General features: G+C 39.0%; 1 protein-coding gene across 1 annotated transcript in view; it reads right to left on the bottom strand.

The window, feature by feature from the left end:
• Window positions 1–6,557: 6,557 nt before the first annotated feature.
• Window positions 6,558–21,351, bottom strand: part of INPP5F (inositol polyphosphate-5-phosphatase F) — a 45,767-nt gene continuing 30,973 nt past the window's right edge. Inside the window, exons 9-20 of the mRNA XM_056351627.1 lie at window positions 21,229–21,296; window positions 20,665–20,789; window positions 19,235–19,312; window positions 18,379–18,499; window positions 16,230–16,358; window positions 14,615–14,732; window positions 13,868–14,066; window positions 12,805–12,876; window positions 12,638–12,711; window positions 11,267–11,395; window positions 10,454–10,541; window positions 6,558–9,227 (exon numbers count right to left, since the gene is read on the bottom strand). Coding sequence (XP_056207602.1) covers window positions 8,093–9,227; window positions 10,454–10,541; window positions 11,267–11,395; window positions 12,638–12,711; window positions 12,805–12,876; window positions 13,868–14,066; window positions 14,615–14,732; window positions 16,230–16,358; window positions 18,379–18,499; window positions 19,235–19,312; window positions 20,665–20,789; window positions 21,229–21,296 — 2,336 coding nt within the window. The 3' untranslated portion in view covers window positions 6,558–8,092. The remainder of the gene's footprint in view (window positions 9,228–10,453; window positions 10,542–11,266; window positions 11,396–12,637; window positions 12,712–12,804; window positions 12,877–13,867; window positions 14,067–14,614; window positions 14,733–16,229; window positions 16,359–18,378; window positions 18,500–19,234; window positions 19,313–20,664; window positions 20,790–21,228; window positions 21,297–21,351) is intronic.

The following is a 21,351-nucleotide window of genomic DNA, read 5'->3' on the forward strand; positions in this document are numbered from 1 at the left end:
CGGCTACAAATGACCATTGAAAACATGAACCATTCACGATTTATCCCGCACAAAGACTACACAGCCAATCGCTTAGTCAGTGGAGTATTGCAGCTTGCCAGCAACACTTCCCTTGTAGTAGACGAGACTCAGCTTGAGCAAGGACAGCTTGACACAACAGGTAGATGTTGGTTGGTTGGTTGTTTTAAAAAAAGTGAATCTCATCTGGAAGGTTGAAAGTTGATACATTTAAAGACAGTGATGCTAAGTGTGTCCTGGAGGTAATTTTCTATTACAAAACTGTTTGTGGCTTCCATATCCTATTTCGTTGCTTGAACTAGCTTCCTGCTAGTGTGCAGCCCTCTCAGGCAACTTAAGGCTTGATGTCTTGGGTTTTTTTTTTCCCTGTTCTATTTTCTGGAAGTTCGTGATGTTTTGCTCAAATGCTTGCATTGAGTCAGGATCTCTATCCCAGACCACAGATGACCAATAAAATGAAACAAGATGGCCGTTGTTTGGTATAGCTTTGCTTGCATTGTAGAGAACTCCCGACAGTGTCTTTGTCACTTGGTAGAAAAGGCGAATAATTTGAATAATTCTTTAGACCAGTATACCTCTGATTCATTAGAATGAATCAGGCCTTTCACTTCCCTGTGATAATGAATGAAGAAGTGGGGGAAGTGTATGCTGCTTCCTAATTCTTTATATTTCACTGTATATATGGAAACCATCACTGAAAACCGAACTAAAAACTGTAGATAAAAAATAGCTAATCACTGTGTGGAACAGCATGATGATTCTGTCTTGTATGCTGATGTAGCACTGCGTAGTATGCTTTCTACAGAGCTTTAGACAATTAATTTAACTATAAACTACATAGAAGAGGTGAGTTGCAGTACCTATTAGAAATTCAGTAACTGGAGAATGCATAGAACAGATATCTGTGGTGATTTCAAGGAAAGAAGAATAAAGAGTCATGGGAAGTGACTTATTTCAAAATAAAAATGCGATCTTGAGAAACCTGCTAGAATGTGTGATGCTGTAAACTGTCGGGTCTCCCTAGGAAGTACCAGTACTCTGTCCCATTCAAGCACTTAGTCTGGCAGAACTAGTGAGGTTCAGATTTCAGGTTGATTCTACTTAGAAAAATTATTATTTTTTTTTAATTACTGCTATTAGAAGTTGTTTGTTCAAATTATGCACTTGCTTTCAAATCTTCAGTAATTTTTTCTTCCTGTGCTTTAGTAAAGTTAAAAATTTTCCCTAAAGAAAACAGTAAAATAGTAGAAATCTTTGCATTGTTTAAAAAAAAAAGGGGGGGGGGGGGGCACACTAAAATTTACAGAAAAATCTTGCTGTGCTGGATTATAGGTTTTCTAAAATGTTTGTCCTTAGTATCTAAAACCCCTCAACATTTAATGAAAAGTAATAAGTATTAAATGTTGCAGATAAAAAAAGGCTTGTTAATTTTATTTAATTTCTGTTGATGTGATGATGTTCTCTACTGAATGTAGAGTAAAAAAGTAAGAATTTTTAATTTCTTATAACAATGTTGGGAACAAAATTTAATCATAGGCAGGAATAAGTATCTTCAAATCTAGCAGTTGGTTTGGAATGCTTGGAAGCTACAGCTTAGACATTTCAAGTAGGAAAATGTCCCAGAAGTAATCCATAATATTAAATTTGCCTTTATTTACAGTATAGTAAATTAATACTCATCTATTGTTATGTTTTTCTTTTTAATAAATATGTTGTTTGATGCAGTAACACTGCTGAAGAGAAATTCAAACTGTCAGGTACACGTCAGCATTTCAAAGGGAAGATTCCAAGAGTTAACCAGTTAGTTTGTCTATTCTTAACTTTTATAAATTTCAAATAACTTAGTTCCAGGTAAAGCAGTGACTTCTATAAATATTTGGCAAAATGACAACGAGTATGTTTCTCAGCTGTTCTGGTCTTGCTAGCCTATCTAATGTGTTCTTCATCCAGCAAGAGTTGTTTGGTTTGGGGTTTTTTTTGTTGGTGGTTTTTAATTGCAGTTCATGTCAGGTAATAGGTAGTGTTTTCTTCTCTTTTGAAGAGAGGTTTTGTGGGGTGTTTTTTCCCCCACTGTAAATTGTTATCTGGCTTTGTAGGACCTATGGAGAGCTGTTAACACATACACTAGGCCAGATAAAATTTAGGCTTGAAATCCTTCAAGAATTCTTAATTTTGGTCTTAAGAAATGGTTGTCTCGTATCTGGAAGATACCAGATACAGGAAGAAACAGGATGCTTGCAAGGATTATTCTGCTAGCTGCTCATTAAAAACAGATTGGGGGGGGTGGGGAATCACGTCTGCTATTTGTTTAGGTCCAGTTGTCAGAGAATTTATTCTTGCTTTTCTAGGTGTACATAACGTGACAGCACTGGGTAATCTGATAACTTGGCAGAAGGTGGATTATGACTTCAGTTACCACCAGATGGAATTCCCCTGCAATATTAATGTTCTTATCACTTCAGAGGGCCGATCGCTCCTACCGGTATGGCAAGGTCTTCCTGAATTTGGGGAATAACTACAGTTGGTAGCTACTTACTTCGAGCATGTCATTCCAGAGACGAGTGAAGACAGGAAAACGGTCTTGTGACTGAGCTGGTCATGACACTAGCATTAGTTACGGCCTTCTCACTTATGGCTGCAGCCAGGCCAAAAACCTGTTCATCAGAAAACTAGGAGGCCAACCTTCCCTCCCCCTTGGCTGAATCATGGTGATGGCAAGGCAGTGACCGAAGTTCTTAACAGACATCCCAGTAGTGGGGAAAGCCTGCAGATACACTGCCGCTCTCCAAGCCTTATTCTAGCCCAGTTGTTTCTGAGGTGATGGGCGCAGGAATAAAGAGCAGCGGGTCTGGCATTGACCCTAGAATAAACGAGTAGCCTAAGCTTACAAATCCCTGATCTCTTGCATTTCAGCTTTATGAACTGAGTGTTCGCTCTTTTGCCTCTAAGTGAAACTGGCTCCTGCTTGAGTAAGGACTTCACGCTGGTTTTTAAAAAGGGAACTGTTAAATATTGTCTCACCTTAAATTTGGGAAATAGTGACTTCTGTTGCTTTAGAGATTAAATCAGTCTTGGAATAGAAAATGGAAAGAGATAATATGTAATTTTATTTTTCAGTCAGATTGCCAAGTCCACTTACAACCACAGATAATTCCACCAAACATGGAAGAGTATATGAACAGCCTCCTAACAGCAGTGCTGCCTTCTGTGTTGAACAAATTTCGAATTTATCTAAGTTTATTGAGGCTGCTGGACTACAGTATATCTGATGAAGTGACCAAGGTATGGAGGACTTCACCAATGTTTGCAACTCAGATAGAAGGCACATTAATAGAAAGTGACTGTACTTTCCCATTGCTCTCTCCCCATCAGCGATTCTCCTGAAACTTTTCTAAAAACCCAACAGACACATTCTCTTGTCCTGAACGTGCCTTCAAAGATCTGTATTGTCGAGTATTTCAGTATATACTTCACACGTACCCTGCTTTCTAAACCACATTTTGAAAACTAATTATTTTTAAAGACGAGAAGTAGCCTCTTTTTTATTCAGGCTCACTTCCTGACAGCAATGAGTTGAAATGTTTCTCCTGAAATCTAAGGGTAATTATGGCATTTAGCTCCTTAAAAGCTTATCTCATAGCAAAGATTCTTTTTTGCCACTTAATCACGTGCTGTATTGTTTCTAGGCAGTAGAGGAAGACTTTGTAGAAATGCGCAAGAATGACCCTGAGAGTATAACAGCTGATGATCTGCACAGAACTCTGCTTGTAGCAAGGTGGGTAGTGCTGTTCCTCACAACTTGAGACTTTCTAGCAAGCTGGTAACAAAGGCAATGCTTGTATTCTGCAGTTTGATCGCAGTTGCATGAGACTGCTGGCAATCCAAAGGTGGACTCTCCTCTTCCTTTGTTCCTCTTGTCACAGATTCTTAATTAGTGACGTGTTTCCTCCCCCTTTCTTCCCGGGCTTTTGTAAGATACTGAAAGAAAACTGGGTTTGTACTGTGTTAGCTTATCGAACCTGACTGTGAACGGGCTGTTATTGTTCTGTTTCTGCTCATCCAGGTTCTTGTCTCTCAGCGCGGGGCAGACAACGCTGTCAAGAGAGAGGTGGCTGCGAGCAAAACAGCTGGAGGCATTACGCAAAGCCCGGCTTCAGCAGCAGAAATGCGTTAACGGGAACGAACTTTAATAGTGGATGTCGCCGTGAGAATTTGTCTAATCCTAGATGGAACCCATACTAAGATTGGAATATTGTTTATACCAGTTTTTGTAGATAATTTATACCAAAAAATTATGGATATTTACCCTTGCAGTCTGAACACACTTAACTCTGTTCAGCCAGTTAAACGTATTTTATGAAGATTTTTTGGAGCCTGTTTTGTAATTGAAAATTGGTAACAATGAGCAAATTGTTTGATATTAAACTTTAATACTGAAGTTGCGTAAACTTATTTCCTTTAATGAGAAGAAAATTGAAGCCAGAGCCCTTCATACACAGCAGTGGTAGGCTCTATTCTGGAGTAAGTTTGTGCTGCAGTTCTTGAATGGCTGAATTCTGAGGCTGAGAGCTTTCAGCTAGCCAGCAGCTGCAGCTGAAAGCAGCATTAGCTTTAGCATCTAGAACTGTGTGCTGCTGCTCCCACAAGCTAAGGCATGTTGCATTTGTAGCAGCAGCATAACGGTGATTACACCATCGACAAAAGAAGTGATTGGATCTTGTCTGTGACATGGTTACAGTTTGAAATACATCTTTATTGTACTTAAAGATGACCATGACTAACTTCTCAGACCTCGCTAATGAGCTTTATTCAGGGGTAACTCCTCTTTCTTTCTAAACAAAGCATTGACTGGAGAATTGGTGATGCTCATGTACTCATACAAAACATTTCTTTCTACATTACCAGTAATGCAGTGTGTTTAAAGTGTTTGAATAATATCAATGAAGCATTAAGAATGGTCTCTACATACTTATTTGTACTGTAGTTTGAGCTGGTTTTCAGAGGTAATACTGCCCCTGCTGTGACTTGCAGAACTAGTTCAACAAGGGTGGTTTAAGCAGTGAACCATTAAACCAACATGGAGCTGGAGTAAGCCAGAAAGACAATGTGGGAGCAAGTAGGGCTGTCCTGGTGGAGAGAGCCTGCCGGAGGCTGGGATGGAGCTAGTTCTGGATTTTGCTTCAGTTAATCTTCTGAACAAGAAAAAGGGGCTTCTGCCACATTTCTATAAAGGTTTTATCAGTTTAAATGTAGTGCTTTCTCATGCCCAAGTGTGCAAAGAGGTGTGCCTCCTTTTTACTGCATTTTTCCTCTTCTAATCACAACGTTGGTTTTGGCTGCACAGCCAGCCTGGAACCATCCTTTTCTTCCCTGCACATTAATAATAATTTGAGTATTTATTATGCCATCTTAAACTGGAGCCAAGCTTGATGCCCTTTCAGATCACTTGCAGCTTTCTTTGAACACTAAAATGAATATTCATGGTTTCATCTGACTTGCACTACGTGACTGTGATAAGCAACTAACAAATGTAGGAAGAAAATTAAGTCTCTCTCCAAAAGGGGGCCTGGTGGGAACGCTTAGCTGGGTTGTGACATTGTCTTTCAGTGCTGCTCAGAGGATAGTTTTGTGCATATATAGTCTCATGTAATCCACGACTAGCTCCAGTATTTCATAAATATTGGATGCAGTTCATAAGCTGGAAGGACACAATACTTCTTGGATCACCAAGTAAAAAAAGCAATGAACCAACAGAGCAGATCAGGAATTAGTTTCCATGAAACTAAGCCTAAGCCTCATCTATTTCAAAGAAAATAAAAATAAACGAGTGACTTGGTAGCTATCACTACCCTTGCCCCACAGGATGTTTTAGACTGTAGAGGTCACTATGGAAGTATTTGTACAGATCAGTTTCTCTTTCTCCTACCACAATAATGCCAAATATTTGGAATTTCTTCTCCCTCCTGCAGAACCTATACAATTACACCAAGGCACAGGCAGATTTTAAGGAGTCCCCTCATCAGCCTCTCTGTGACTTCTCCCCCCCAACACCAGCATTGTAGCTGGAAAGGAAAAAGGCCTTAAGTCATGTATGTGTGGCTTAAGTGACTGGGGTCCTAGTAACATCTGGAAGTGCCTGGAAGGCGGCTGCAAAGAGGACAGAGCCGGGCTCTCCAGTCATGCCCAGTGACAGCACAAGAGGCCGCAGGCACAAACTGAAACACAGGAGGTTCCCTCTGAACATCAGGAAATACTTTTTACTATACAGCAGCTGAACACTAGAAGAGGTTGCCGAGAGGGGTGATGGAGGCTCCAGTGTGGGCTACTCAGAAGCAACCTAGATGTGGTCTAGGACAACCAACTCCACGTGGCCCTGCCTGAGCCGGGGAGTGGACCAGACAGCCTCCAGCAGCCCCTTCCAACCTCAGCCCTCCTGAGGTTTCCAGAAGCAAGCAAGACACAACCCATCCATCTTGAAAACCTAAAACCCCGCAGCCCTGGAGTGCCTTATCCCGTAACGTCACAAGCCAAAAACCATCTTCTGATTCCACTTTTTTTTATTAAAATACCTCATGTATATTGCTCACATTAAAATACAGCAGTAGTTGAATTTTAAATATAGCCACAAGTATAGACACTCAAAAAAACCAAACCCACATCACTTGAATAAAACAAATAAATAAGCCAAATTTGTTTATCAAAGTTCCAGCCCCTCAGGGTTAGATGATCATCACTTCAGACACACTAGAAGTCGTAAGACACTGTACTACCCTACCCATAGGACTATTTTCTCCAAACACCACGTGCAGCCTATCTACAGGACATGGACTAGAACACAGAGGCACTGGGTCTAGAACGGTGGTTATAGTTACAAACCACAGCATAGTAAGATCCTGCTTTACAGTAGCTTTTGGATAATCTATACTAGAATGGCATGGCAAGGCTTTTCTGGGAAAGAATAACTTAGATTTAATCTTTTGACACCTACAGATAAGGTTGGGGGGTTTTATGCAATTCCCAGCATGAGTGGATGCTTAGCCTTATCCTGCAAGTATGCAAAGCTGGAGTCGGTAATGAATTTGTTTTATTAGATGCTGACAACTATGCTCTAATGTAACACTGATTTTATGAAACAGGACACTTGCCTTCTGTTTTAGAAATTATTTGGACTTTTGCATCTGGACATTTAGAATATAGTTTTTTAAAAAAAATCATAGCACAGAAGGACACAGTGTCTGAAGGTCAGTATCTGACTTGTCTTTACACAAAGACAAAAAAAAAAATTAGAGCAAATGGCCACTGTTTGGGATTTGGAAAAAAAGACAAGTAGGAATAGCTTTATCATGGGCCAGGCAATTAGAGGACATTTTCTCCATTTCCCCTCACCTCAAAACAAGTGAGAAAAAACCCCAGAAACTAAATTTGCACTGCAGAGTTGTGGATATTTCAGATTGGAGCTATATGCTTTACCTTTAATGAAAGTGTCCCAGGATGTGTGGAAAGAGGAGGTCATCGAAAAGAAATCTTGACTTCTGGTTAATGTAACTGAATTCAACAAAAACACACCAATTCCCATTGTAGAGGCACAATTCATAGAAAGCCGCATCCAAAACTTCAATGAAAACAAGTAAAAATACTAGTCCAAAAATAAATAAAATGTAATTTACTGGTAAGTTATTTTGCTGGTGTAGTGCAAGGTAAGTAAGGTCACAGGAGTGCAGTATCACCTTTTTAGTATAAATACTTTCTACGTAAGTCAGAAGAGCTACAAAATTAGTCTTGAAAAATAACTGTGCAACACATTTAAGATAGACAGCATGCTTATTAAATCCCAGTGTCTAAGCTACCTGTTTAAGTATGATTTACCGTTCTTTTGTCTCAGCTGCCTGAGGGAATTCTGAAGCTTGGTCAGAACCAAATCCATTTGCATCTCTTGCTACCTGTAAACAATTTTATCTATATTATTGATCCCAGTATTCTGTAGCAGTTCATGCCACAGTAAGTCCCAATGTTGGGGTTTTTTTAGTATGGTATTAAAAAGCCACAACTAGAAGAACACTTCCTAAATTAGCAACTAGATTTGAATTATTCGTGTCTGGCATTGCGTAAACATTTCTTTCAGTTCTTTTTGTTTGATTTCATTTATAGCTTCTGGTTCTGCAGGGCTCTTCTGGACCTTTGCCACAGCAAAATTAATCCCTTGAGTCAATCCTGCTTGCGTGATGTTAGCAACTTGGACCATGGAACTGCGAATTTTAGCAAAAGGAGATACAGCTCTGCTGCTGCTACTGTCAGCTGGAGAAGGAGTCATGTGGAGTCCCGTCTCCAAGTTACCAGACACCGATCCTGGGCTTTTATAAGGTTTAGTGAAATCTGTCCCACCAACAGCTAAGAGCTGAGGATCTGGCTCAGAAGACTGTACATCCAGCTTGGATGGCCTGGAAGGAATGTCTCCGATAGCTTCAGCCTTGGTTTCTGCCTTCTTAGATGGATTATTGCTGGCTTGATTTATTATGTGATGGGGCTCCTGAGAACCAGCCTCAGCCTCCAAAACATCTGACATCTTACTTTGAGCATCGTGCACAAACCTCTGGCAGTACACATCAATAGGTTTAGCAAATTCCATCTCCACGCTGTCAGCAGAAGGCATGGGTATGTCTTCACAGTCAGACTGGCTAGCCTGAGAGACATGGATCTCCGACGGAACGTGAATGCTGATGCTCATGTCAGTGCTGCTTATAGACTGGGAGCGACTGCCCAGCCGCGGAGCTGAGGCGATGATCCCACAGCTAGGCAGCACGTAGTCTGTCTGCCCTATGTTCTCTAGGGAGTCAGTTAGCTGGTTGTCCTCATCGGATTTGGAATTAGTCAGGAAGTCATCAGAGTGGAATGAATCATTATCTGATCCTTCTGTATCAGATTCAGTATGGACTTTAGGATCTACCACTGGATTCTCTAATGTTTCAAGGCTACTATCTGATTTCCAAAGATTCACTTTCAAATTTGGTTTTAAAAAATTGACTTTCACTTCAGGTTTGGTAAAGCTGCCTAACTTCCGAAGATTGCTAATGTTTACATTGGATTTGGTTTGTTTCACCTTTTGATTGAGAGATGAGAACTTGCTCAATAAATAATTTTTGCCTTGGGCCAGGGACCCTCTGTTCCGAGACCGAATGCCAATGATGTCTTCATGAGGTTTACTGCTCCTCCTGGAAGAAGAAAAAGTCTTTAGTGTACAAATCAAGGCAGTCTCATTTATAAACACCAAGTATTTACAGTCTTCCAGTCCACGTCCGTAATAGAGATGGACATTTTGGTTACCAACTTATCCCTTCCTGACATAATTGTACCCATGTAAGCTGATCAAATGCAAACCAACAAAACCAAAGGAGGGCTGATACGGAATGGTAGCCAAGCAAGAGGAAAAGCAAGCTTCTGCAAGCATTTTTAGTTTTTGATGAAACCAGATTTTAATTCTTTGTATTTGTAACCCTGACTTCGTGTATGCTGTACTCTGTAGCCAGATTTAGCAAATACTCAGTCTTCAGTACTGTGAAAAAGAGCAAGATTTTCCTGCTACACTTCCTGCTCAACTGGGAAAAGAAACCAAAGTAGTCACCCAATCAACAAATGCAGAAGCAAGTTACTGACGTACATGCCCTAGCAGTTTTCACTTGACCATTTACCACTGTGCCACACAACACATTTTCTAGTAGTTCATACAGTCTGAATCGGAAAGGGTCCAAAATAATGCAGAGATTACACTTGAACTGGTTAAACATGCTAAGCTTCAGCTAGCCATCCTCTCTTCTTTCTACTCCACAGTCCACACCTCACCAGTATTTGTAGATAAAGGTTACTTCTGTTTAATTTAGGCAACTGATTTAGAGAAAGCTACCTAAGAAAGTCTATTGAGTATTTTTAATTATCAGTTATGCTTCCCCGTGCCCCCTTCTCTTAACGGGCTTGCAAAACAAAGACTTCTGTGCCATTCTGACTAACACTTTGGAGTTTTTAAGTTTAACTTCAGCCATTTCTTCACACAAGACCCGTAACATTATCTGGATCTGTTAACCACTCAGCTGCAGTGGAATCCACACCAGATTGTCACTGGGTTGCCTTCTTACTACGGCAGCAGAGATTAAGTTCAGATAGGAAAAAATTTAATTTGACAAACTAATAAACCAACTGATTTGCAGTATGTTATTACATTTGGTAGTGCATATAGACCATAAGCACACATATAAAATAGTATTCTTGCTTATACTTTTAGGTAAGTACCTGCAGACAATTACTGCAAGCAGCATACAGACAGATTAACTCCTAGCACAGCAGCTAGATACAGACATCACATATGACTGTTAGCATGTACTGTCAGCCGCTGACAGGACAGAAAAAGTGGGATACAGAGGGTTCACATCATTTAAGCACTCACCTCTCCAGCTTCTTCTCAATAATGGGCACATCTAATCCCATTGCTTGCTTTGTGATTCTCAGCATTTCTGCAATGCACTGAAGAGTGTCTGAAATGCAAGTAGCAGCCTATCAGACCCTTAAAAAAACCCCTTGAAGTCCCATATTCCAAAATCTTCAAAGAAATTAGTCTAATTTTAACATATGTAAGTCTGTTTGGTTTTGTAGGTTGCCTTTTTTTTTTTCCTTTCACCCTACAGAATAGCTGCACCCTACAAGTTGCAATTCTGACTAATAGTTTCCTTAAGCCTTAAACTCCAGGTGTAAGTGAATCACTGCCATGGTACATCATTTGTGTAAGGAAGAGAAGCGATTATTATTTATTCTAATACTTTTTAACAGAACTCAGTGCTCCAGGTAAGAAGTGATGTTTTCCCCTTATTAGTGCTCATTTAATTTCATTAAACAACAAGCAAGACCATCTCTAGACATTGATTTCATGAAATAAATGAATTATCTTCCACTCTTTAGGAACTAATTTTAAGTTCATTTTATCAGGTTTTGGAGCAGTAAAGATCCGAACATGGACACGCCTCAATTCTAGAGAGACATGCTGCTTTAAAGCCATAAACTTATTTTACTTTGCATTAAAACAGTAACATTCTAGTGTTCAAACAGGAAGCCACACAGGGGTTTTGTTGGTTCCTCACCCCACGCAACTGACTATATTAGAACTTACTGTTCTTCCAAAGTTATTTAAGAGCAATGGGAAAAGTAAACACTGGTATACTGAATACACTTTTTTACGTATACAACTTCTACATATGAAACAAACCTTTTCCATCTTCTTCTGGGTTGCGTACCACAGCTCTAAGAGTGTGAAAATATCCACTCGTTTCTTTGTATTTATAATGCAGCCTCATGCAAGAGAACTTCGGTTTGCCAAAGAGAGTGGGCTCAGGCCCTGGGAAATAAACCAGATTAAAAAGCTTCCTTAACCAAAACCCAAAAGAGATGGCACCAAAACCTGTGCCTAAACATAAGTGTTGACAGTCTTTCAGCCTAAAAAGCTTCATGTTTTCTTTAGAGTAGGCTAGACATTGTAAATTATTGTCCCAGTAACTAAACAATCAATTACTTTCAAAAAGCAATCAGACTCACTGTTTATGTCTATTATAATCCATCTGTTTATTACAGATCACCCTTTCAAACAGAAGAGGAAGAACTCTCCACCTGTTACACCCTGTGGTTTAAGGTATGTTCCTGCAAGGTTTAAAGTGAAAGCAAGTATTTTTACCAAGATTTAGACAAAGTACTTCAACTCTCCAATGCCCCGCATCATATCTATATCATTAAATGAGAGTGTTGGGTTTTATAAGGCATTTGGTCTAGATGTTTCAACTATATTCTGTCCATCAGGATATATTATGCATCTCCACCATACACAAGTGGGAGAGACCTTTCCACTGAACTCTTAAAAATTGCACAGGCACAGCAGAAGTTACAGTAAGGAGACTGTGAAATCACTATGCGTTGTGTAATGGAGGATTAAACTATTGGAGAGCGCACACACTGAGGGCCACAAAAATTCCCCTTCTCTCCAACTGGAACACCTTTTTCATCTGTAAAATTAAGGCTGTAATATCTTCAGCACTTTCAGTGGAAAATGCTGGATTTATCCTGCAGATCTTACATTCCTTAGTCAACAAGTAAGTTGAAATAACATAACAAGGTTATTTCATAATTGCATGTTTCTTAACAGACCTTGAGAAGGAAGTTTTAAAAAGTTACAAAACAGATTTAAAGTACAATTCAGAACCAGCTGCTGTATTTTCAAAGAAAAAATGCATAAACCTATGATTCATCATAAATGTTGATCAAATTGTTATTGACATTTGATAAGCAATGCAATTTATTTTGATGAATCCATGGGGGGGTTTTAAGCCTGAAAGAGGGAAAGAGGGAAAATTTAGTGATCAAAGTTTCTATTTCAAGCAGTAGCAAAAGACAGGTATATGAGACCCCAGACTCAACTCTGGCATCCATTATCAGCAAGAAAAAGCACATTTCTGGCTATGGCGGGCTGCACAGGACATATGCAACACACTGAGGCTCGCTGTTTCAATATATTTGTAGGATGCTTTGATAAGCGCTCAAGCTATTGTTAAAAGCGTTCAAGAAAGATATATGGTGACTACATTCTTACCTATTTCTATTTTTTCCAGAGCTTCAAGGCTTAACCTTTGGTACTGATTCACCTTGTCGATTTCATCGTCATAACTACAAAAGAATCAAAATTTAATGCTTCCTAGTAATCTGAAATAAAGCTACTTAGAATTAAACCACACATAGTAAGAGAAAGTGGTAACTTACTAGGCCACGTAGTAGGCACAATTAGAGAGCAACAGCAGAACATCCACGTCCTTATGAGTGGCATCAATGAGACTAAGGAAGGGAAAGAAGAATTAATACAGGGGAGAAGGTTTTACCTGCACAGCTTTAACCCATCCCCAAGGTATTTTAGGAACCCTCTTAAAAGTGAAGGCACATTACAGTATGTCATCACCCGTGATGCTGCTACTTTTTCACAGCCACTGAAAAACCCAGTTAGGCGAGACACTTCACAAGCCAAAATGTGATGTGTCATTAGGCTTACCATAAAGTAAGGGGATCCACATAAGCAACACTCTCTCTCAAACCTGGAGTCTAACAGCTCAAATAGGTCAGCAGCAGGTCAAAACATAAATAGGAAACCCACAAGCTATTAAAAATGCTAAATGGAAAAATGTCTCCGACTCAATCGAGGTGATGAATCTGTGCTTTGAGTAACTATCATAACTTCCTGCTTTGCTATTTTTAAGTGCTGAAGTTCAACATTCAGTAGATCTAACCACTTTTTCTTTTACAAGTTCGTGAACTTTGAACTTGACAAGGAGATTTATCAGTGAAGTTAGAGCTTATGCTCACTACTTCTCATGAAGAGAAATCTAGGCTTTTCTACTACTGACTCATTACACAAGATTTTAACCCGATAGAGATGGCTTTGAAGTCAAGTTATACTTTCCCTACAAAGCAATAAGGAACAACAGCTCCTCAAACAGCACCTTCTAGAACTAAGGGCAGCTGGAAGTGCTTGTCAGGGTGCCAGCCACATTTTGGCAATATTAACTGAATGCACGCCTTTCCAGATGGTATCGCAAAGGTAACTCCAGCATGCACCGCTCTTATGGCACTCTGGGAAAAGCGCACGTTTAGAGAACCTTTGCTTTTACAGTTAGAAGTATTCAACCCCGTCAAGGACTCTTGTCACTGTACAAAACTCTCCACTTGTATTCTGTTAACACATCAGCTATCAAAATCATTTAACAACAGTAGTGATTAACAGATGAGATGTGTTATAGTAGCAGCTGATCAATCATGAGTTTATTCAACAAACCTTGGATCACAGTCAATAAGGGCCCATCCTCCATGGAATTTTTCATCATCTGGTAAGAGCAGTTTCATGTAGCTCTGCAACAGCTGGCTGATCAGTTCCTGATGGCTCCTGATGTTCTCCTTGTGCAGGGCTTCATGCTCTTTCTCTTTTGTAAATATGGAGTAAAGATCCTCTGTTACAGGGATACCCTGCATCAAATCTAAATAAAACCCACAAAATACCAAACAAGAAACCAACAGTTAGAAGTGATATACAGCAATAGTCCGATTACTTTGTAAATGTCTTCCAGATGTTTCATATATGGACTCTTGAAAAAGAGTTATTCTTTCTGAACAGTGTTGTGCAAAACTGAAGACTCAGTAGGTATAATACTATTTTCTCCTAGTGAAAAGCAAGAGTTAACTCACCATTTTAAAAAACATTTGCTACATAAATTTAACTTTGTCTAAGAGAGATGTCACAAAACAGTTAATGCTAAAATGAAGTTAGGAGCAAATTCTACAGGGAGTTATACTGCAGTTAATCTCCCTGAATTCAGTGTTGTTTCATCTCCAAATGGAGAACGACCATTTCATATGGCGTCCACTACATTGACATGAACATTATATACATACTCAAGGTGCTTCTAAGCTTCGGGGGGGGTGGGGGGGGGGTGTTGGGGAATAAATAAAATCAGTCAGAAAGATGAAGATTTTAATAAACTTTTCTAAATACCGTAGTTCAGGTTAGTTGAAATCCTATTCTTACCTATGACTGCTTGCCTATAAGCATCCCTGAAACGATTCAAGTAGTATCTGTTGGCAGAATTAACTCCATCCTTCATTACTCCCGCCAGCTTTCTTTCACCAGTCCTTGTGAAGTCACCCTGTTACACAGAACATGCAAATCATGCACATATGCAACTTTGCAGTCTCAGCTCAAAAGCTTTGGCGTTCTGAAATTCAGAACTGAATAGATGGCAACTCAGAAATTACGTTCAAGTAACTGTTTCATATAGAAGCTGGATTTTCAGAGAGCATCTACTTCTCATGGCATTGTTTGACTGTGCCGAGAACCTTGTGGTTTTGACAGACATACGTTTCTATATGAATTCCTGATGGAAAACATTAATCTGGACATACATGCCAGCTAACATTAAAGCAGAACTTTCAAGACATCAATCACTGTGATGCTTGTACACCTCAAAAAATCCCCTCATTTTTTGGATGTTTATGTAAAAGGAACACTACTGGAACAATGGCGAAGACTGCAGCTTACTGAGAAGTGGTTTTCATATTCTCTGCTTCTGCTACCAAAACAAGAACAACATAGTGAATGAAAATAGTACATAGCTTCCCAAGCTCAGAAACAAAAGGAAGTTTCTAGGCCACAGAAGGCTTCGAATTTGAATAAAAGCAGTTTTCATAGTTATATTTCACTAGAGGATTCTGTTTTCAGAGACTGTCCGAACATTGGCACAGAGCACTCTTAAAAGCCATGCCAACTACTATGAAGAATATTTCAAGTGTGTTTCACTTTCAAGTTAAGAGAGTGATTGCCATCCAACTGAAAAGAAGTTTAATCCATGAACCTCAACAGCGAGTAGAGAAATCTTCAAGCAGAAGAGCTGAAAATTTAGATGTATAAGTGAGCCTGTGCTTCAGATTTAAAGTTAAAACATTCACTATCAATACAAGTATGTCAGATATTTTATTTTTAAAAAATAATAATGTAAAAGGCTAATCTAAGTTCAGCAGAGAGATTTGAAAAAAAAGATTAAAATGTTCAGCATTTTCATTGTAAAGGTTTTTCCAATGCCAAATACCAGGAATACTAAAAATTGTCTCACCAGTGATTATATACACACAGAAAGTAGCTCAAATTCTGTAACTTTTCAAAGCAGCAGGAGTAAGGAGTTTCATGACTGATGTCTGACCTTGGTAGACAGACTGCATTACAACTAATTAAGAGTCTTTACAAAATTAACTAAATATCACCCTGTTACCTACATAATGTGATCTTCAGTCCTTCAGAGTATCTTTTGGAAGTACTGTAACTGCTTAAAAGTACTATAACCATGCTTAAATTTACACAGAAGTAATGCTTGATACAGATCTTAAACCCTTTGCTCAGCCACGCTTTCTATCTAGATGCAAAACTAACAGAATTAAGTTAAAATACAGCCAGCACTGCCACAGGACACCGGGACACTCCAGCCAAGTGTGATACAAAATATTCTTCTGTTAAAAGGCCTGGTACATCTTCAGGACAAAAGCATGCAGAATATTGGGGTAACTTACATATACAGGAGTTCTCCATTGGACATCAAACCTGAAACATAAAATACTGCTCATCACCAGAACAGATAACGCTCTACCTTTACCTTTAAGGCTGCTGTGCCCGCGTACTGCCGGCTTATGGCATCTCCGTTGTTCGCCCATATTATCTGGTAGATTCTATTGCATTTTACTGGCAAAGGCTGTTCTGGTGGCATCACACCCAGTTTTTTCAGCTGGAATTTGACATACACATTAACATAAGGGTCAAGGTAAAAATCATTCTCGGCATCAGAGCTTGATAAAGAAAATGGGAACACTTGCCAAGCATTTAATTAAGTTTTATATGATCTGAAAGAGGAACCCATTCTGATATTTTGACAGTTTAAATTGTTAGCAATGAATCATTGATTTGTTAAACATCATATCACTGGATGCAGCAGTAATACATTAATTATGGATGTAGGAGCCAATCTTCACAAAAAATTAGCTACAGGAAAACAAAGTACCTGAAGTATTGGATGTGTTTCCATTTTCTATAGAGAAATATCAAGAGAACAGACATCACAAAACTTTAACAGGGATAAAAAAGTTAGTATCTTTCATTGCAAAGGCATTTGTGATGTCATAGTTCCGAAAATAAAAAAATGGAATCTCTTACTAGTTACAAGAAAAGCACACCAGATACTTAATCTTTTGTTTCTAGACAGAAGTGCCATCTTCAAACTTTCTCCTCTGCCAAAATAAAACCTTAAAACAACTTCATGTGTTGTGTTTATTATTAATGCTTGTACATTTTGGACAGTTACTGTTTAACACTGATACTGAAAGTAAGATATCTTACTCTTCAGAACAAGTTGTACTTGAAGTTTTCCCAAGATAAGGCTCGGTTACAATACAAACTTTAGTGGTTTTACATACCAACTAAATTGATAAAGCAGCTCATACATAACACTGCAGTGCAGTCACTAAATGTTAGGCCAACTGCAGAGATAATTTAGACTAAATCACAGGCAAAACTCAACTTACTACCAATAAAAAAAATGCGCAAGCACTCTTTGTAATTTAGATGAAAATTGATACAAGTCTGTACATTGACTTTGAAAGCTCTATCAAGTTTCCAGCTGAGAGAAGTTCTATTGTTCCAAGGAAGTGCAAAGGTAAGGTACATGTAACTCCGACTTCTAATTTATGTCATGTACCTTGCAATGCTTAGGGCACTTCTCAGTTATGGATTGATTCCAAAGTACTTCAGCTATAGTATGAGAATGATCTAGCACACCACAGGCTAGTACTAGAGCAATGACTACTCAAGTCCTCTTCACAAAAGTTTAACTCTTGATTTTGAGAGGTTACCCTTGAACTCAGAGTTAATATATCTGGAAATCCTGTTTTAAAATAACAGCTGTGGGATTCCTGGTCTCACACCTCATCCCCAATACTCTTATAGTATGTCAGGAGTTCGTAAAAGCAGGTGACAAAGAGGAACTGCCAGATACAACCGTTAGAGCCATTCATTCTTCATCCTAATGAAGGACCCACACCATCCTTCATTCTAAACATAAACAGGTTTGCTCGTTTTGGGCTGGGCTGTAGCTGAAGCTTCAAAGTTTCAGTGACAGTACTATTAAGTATTCACAGGAGAAGACTATCATCACTGAGCTTCTACATCAAAAAACAAATGGGGGTCAGGGCAAAGAGGAGAAAGACTAAAGGAAGGTCTCTCAGTCTGCTCGGAAATTACTTCTCTATACAGGGAAAACTATTCCAGAGCGTAGTAGTCACAGCCACCTGGGATATTTACATCGTGATTTAATTACTCCTCTCACACAGAGGAGACAACTAACCTACCTACCCCACTGCACCACAGAATTTCACTTCAAAGTGGCTAAAACAGCATCCAACTTCTAGTTAGAATTTAGTCCTTTAACATCTCATTCCGGGGAGGGATTTGGGGGCTGGGATGTATTTTTAAGCTTTGTATTAATGCGTAACTTAAAATTACTAAATCAGAACAAGAGAATCCTCTCCAAGATGTGGACAGTGATTTCCTCTCTGGAGGAGGACACTAGGCATCACTGTTTCAGAACAACTTCATGTTATTTTAATTGTACATATTACTTTCAGCTTCAGAGCTCTCCAAGCAGTTTGCAAAGACTTTTCAGCAGAGATTAAGATTAGCATTTTTCAAACACGCAGATTACAATTAAGTTCTGAGGTATTCAGTACTTGAAAAAGTATGTTAGTTATACATGCCTGCTGTTCCATGACCACTCTTGCTATAGCAGCCTGCACGACGTTGGTACGATCCAGACAGTCCATGCAGTTAACTCGAAAAATGCCTTCCTGTTTACAAATCACACCAGCTTGGTCAACCCTTTCAACAGAAAAAGAGAGCAAAAGCATACTGAGACACTTGCCACCCAGTGTAATTTATCAGTTTCTACAAACAGTAGAAAACTTCAGCGTGGAGTTGCACTCATCACCCCAGCCACATCCCACTCCGAATTAACAACTCTTGTTCCCACCCATCCTCCTCTTCAGGCCAGATACCCAACATACACCTTATCGGGGCCGTAAACTTGGTATGTAATCAGATGTTGAATCAAATTCAAACATACTAATAATGAGCTTTCAGGAGAAAAGGCATGAGTTTCAGAAACATACAATCTAACAACAGCAACATCTCACTCACAAAACACATTGGAAAATATACAGTAATTGATTGAAGACTGCAGCCATACTTATTACCACAATGCATTAACTTTAATCAGTACAAACTAAAGTTCAAGCATGCCTACTGTTTCCAGTAGCAAGGCTGGCATTCTAGGGTTTGTGGGTCAAACACAGCGTGTTTCACATTAAATATAAAAAACCCTAGAAGTGTTAAATGCAGTAAGCCTCAGGCAGAAAACAGTGTTTCAGAATTTTTGCTGCTACGTGTGTAGAACACCAATACCTCAGAACACAAAAACTCAGGATGCACAAGGTGGGCATCAAGAGAGGAACACAAAATGTATCAGTTAGTTATGACAAAAATCAAGGCCTCTGAATATGTAGTTTCATTTTCTATAAACATTTCATACTAGTCTAAAAACAGTTAACTACCTACCAGCACCACTTCATGTCAAGAATAATATCATGAATGGCATCAGTCAGCGTTTGAACATTTTCGAACTTCATTCCTCGGCTAAAATACAGAATTTCACAGGAGTCAGTTTGAACCAGAGTGGTTATTTTTCTTAATTATTTTGTATTATTTGCAATGCTAACAAAGATAGTATTTTGACTGAGTGGGAGAGATTCTCTCCTGTGATAAACTTTAAAATCGCAGCCAATATTCAGAAATATTTTACAATACCATTAGATATCCAAATCCAAGGCAAGAGATTGAGATCTTTAAATTCTGAGGAATCTGCATTCTTGAATGCTGCCTCCATAAGGAAGAACAAGTGTGCAGTCATTCAGGCATGTGTAACCATTCTGTTCTTATTTTAGACAGACTCAACAAAAGTGGTCACTATAGATTTGAAATCAGGGTGGCCTACCCGGCTTTACCCGCAATTCTACAGAAAAACCACTTACAGATACATCATCCCCTCCTCCCCCCACCACACCAGTTCGTTTTCAGTATTGCTATCTATTCACTCATGCTCACAGTACAAAAAGGAACAGTCCTGGCCACTACACCAGTTCTTGGGAGAAAAGCAAACAAGCAAAACCAAAAGCTCGTTTAAATAAAAGAGTCTGTATGATATCAGTTCAGGATAACAGTCCTACAGAAAGAAATCTCAAAGGTCATTACAATTCTGAAGGGGTTTTCCCTCCTCCCTCCCCCTCTCAGAGAGTATCTACTGATGACATAGTTATTCAGTCTGTAATGCTTTCCCAGGCCAGATGCAATCCCTAAGATTAAGTTAGGAAATTAAGATTAATACAGTTCTTAGAGCCCCATAATTGTACACAAATGCAGTCTGCTTGACAGAAGCATGAGAAATACATGCCTGTGTATGCTTGGGCATGTGAACACTGCCCTCAACTACGCCAACAGAGTGCAGTCATGAAAACAGCAACTATTTATACTGGATTAAAATAAAATCCAGTGTATTTTATAATGGAAAAACAGCATCAGGGTCCTGAAAGAATCCATTGTATGTTTATAGAAACAAGCAAGGGAAACAGAGGAACAGCTTGCTGTAAAGAATTAAAGAGGAAAGCTACACAGCCTGAGAAGCAGGTCAGCCACAGCTTTACATTCATAGCATGTTTAAGGAAACTTGCTTAAAATGCATAACAACTTCTAAGCTTTGCCTAATAAATAACTGCATATTTAACAAGTCAGGGACACAAGATCAACAAGCTGCAGTGCTTGGTTACCCAAACTCGAACTTTTATAGCACGTTAGTTCACAAACTATATTCTTCCTATTCAAAAGAATAGTGTTTCATGCAGAAGTAAAATAATAATGGCTCTTCTCCTTCCTTCTACTCTCCTTTCATGCTAGTAAAGATGCAAAGTGACACTTTTGAAAAGGGTTCTTACCAGTGCTCATGGAAGTCAAACGAAACGTAAGTCAGATTTGCATTGTTGTACAAAAGAACTTGTTTAAGGTAAGCATCTCCAATAATTTTCTCTCTGCCCGTCTGATCCACCAGATTAATAATAACCTGTTAAAAAATTTAATTAATACTTGTCACCTGCTACACAACTTCCTTAGATACATACCATGGAATGACAAATAGCTCAAGAGTTAAAAGATTTGTAGGCAATCTTGCTGAAGTTACAATCTTTGCTAGATTATACCCAAGATCAAATAAGCTCCAGTAGTTGCATGCCTACCTGAATTTTAATTCAGAAGAGCTATGAATTTACAGAACAGGTACACAGAAGGGGGGCTTATAGAGATTTCTGTAAGTTATTGCTGTTTTTTAAGGGTTACTTACAGAGACACTTGAAAAACTTAAAGTTTTATTTACGTACCACCCCTCCAATTGCCAGTGAGCGTCTAGAAAACCACACGACATATCATCAACAAGAGAAACTAAAAACATGAATGTTCATCTCCTACATTTTCATAAAATAACTATTTTATCATGCAGCACTCACCTGCTTTTTGTAGTTTTTCAGCTGTTCTTCAAAATGTGCACGAAAACAAGACACAGTTTCACTTTCACCTACAAGTCAGAGCAGTGTTAGAAAAAGCCTGTTCAGCAACAAGTCCCGTTTGAA

This window comes from Falco biarmicus, chromosome 9 (assembly GCF_023638135.1).
Source record: "Falco biarmicus isolate bFalBia1 chromosome 9, bFalBia1.pri, whole genome shotgun sequence".
NCBI lineage: Eukaryota > Metazoa > Chordata > Aves > Falconiformes > Falconidae > Falco > Falco biarmicus.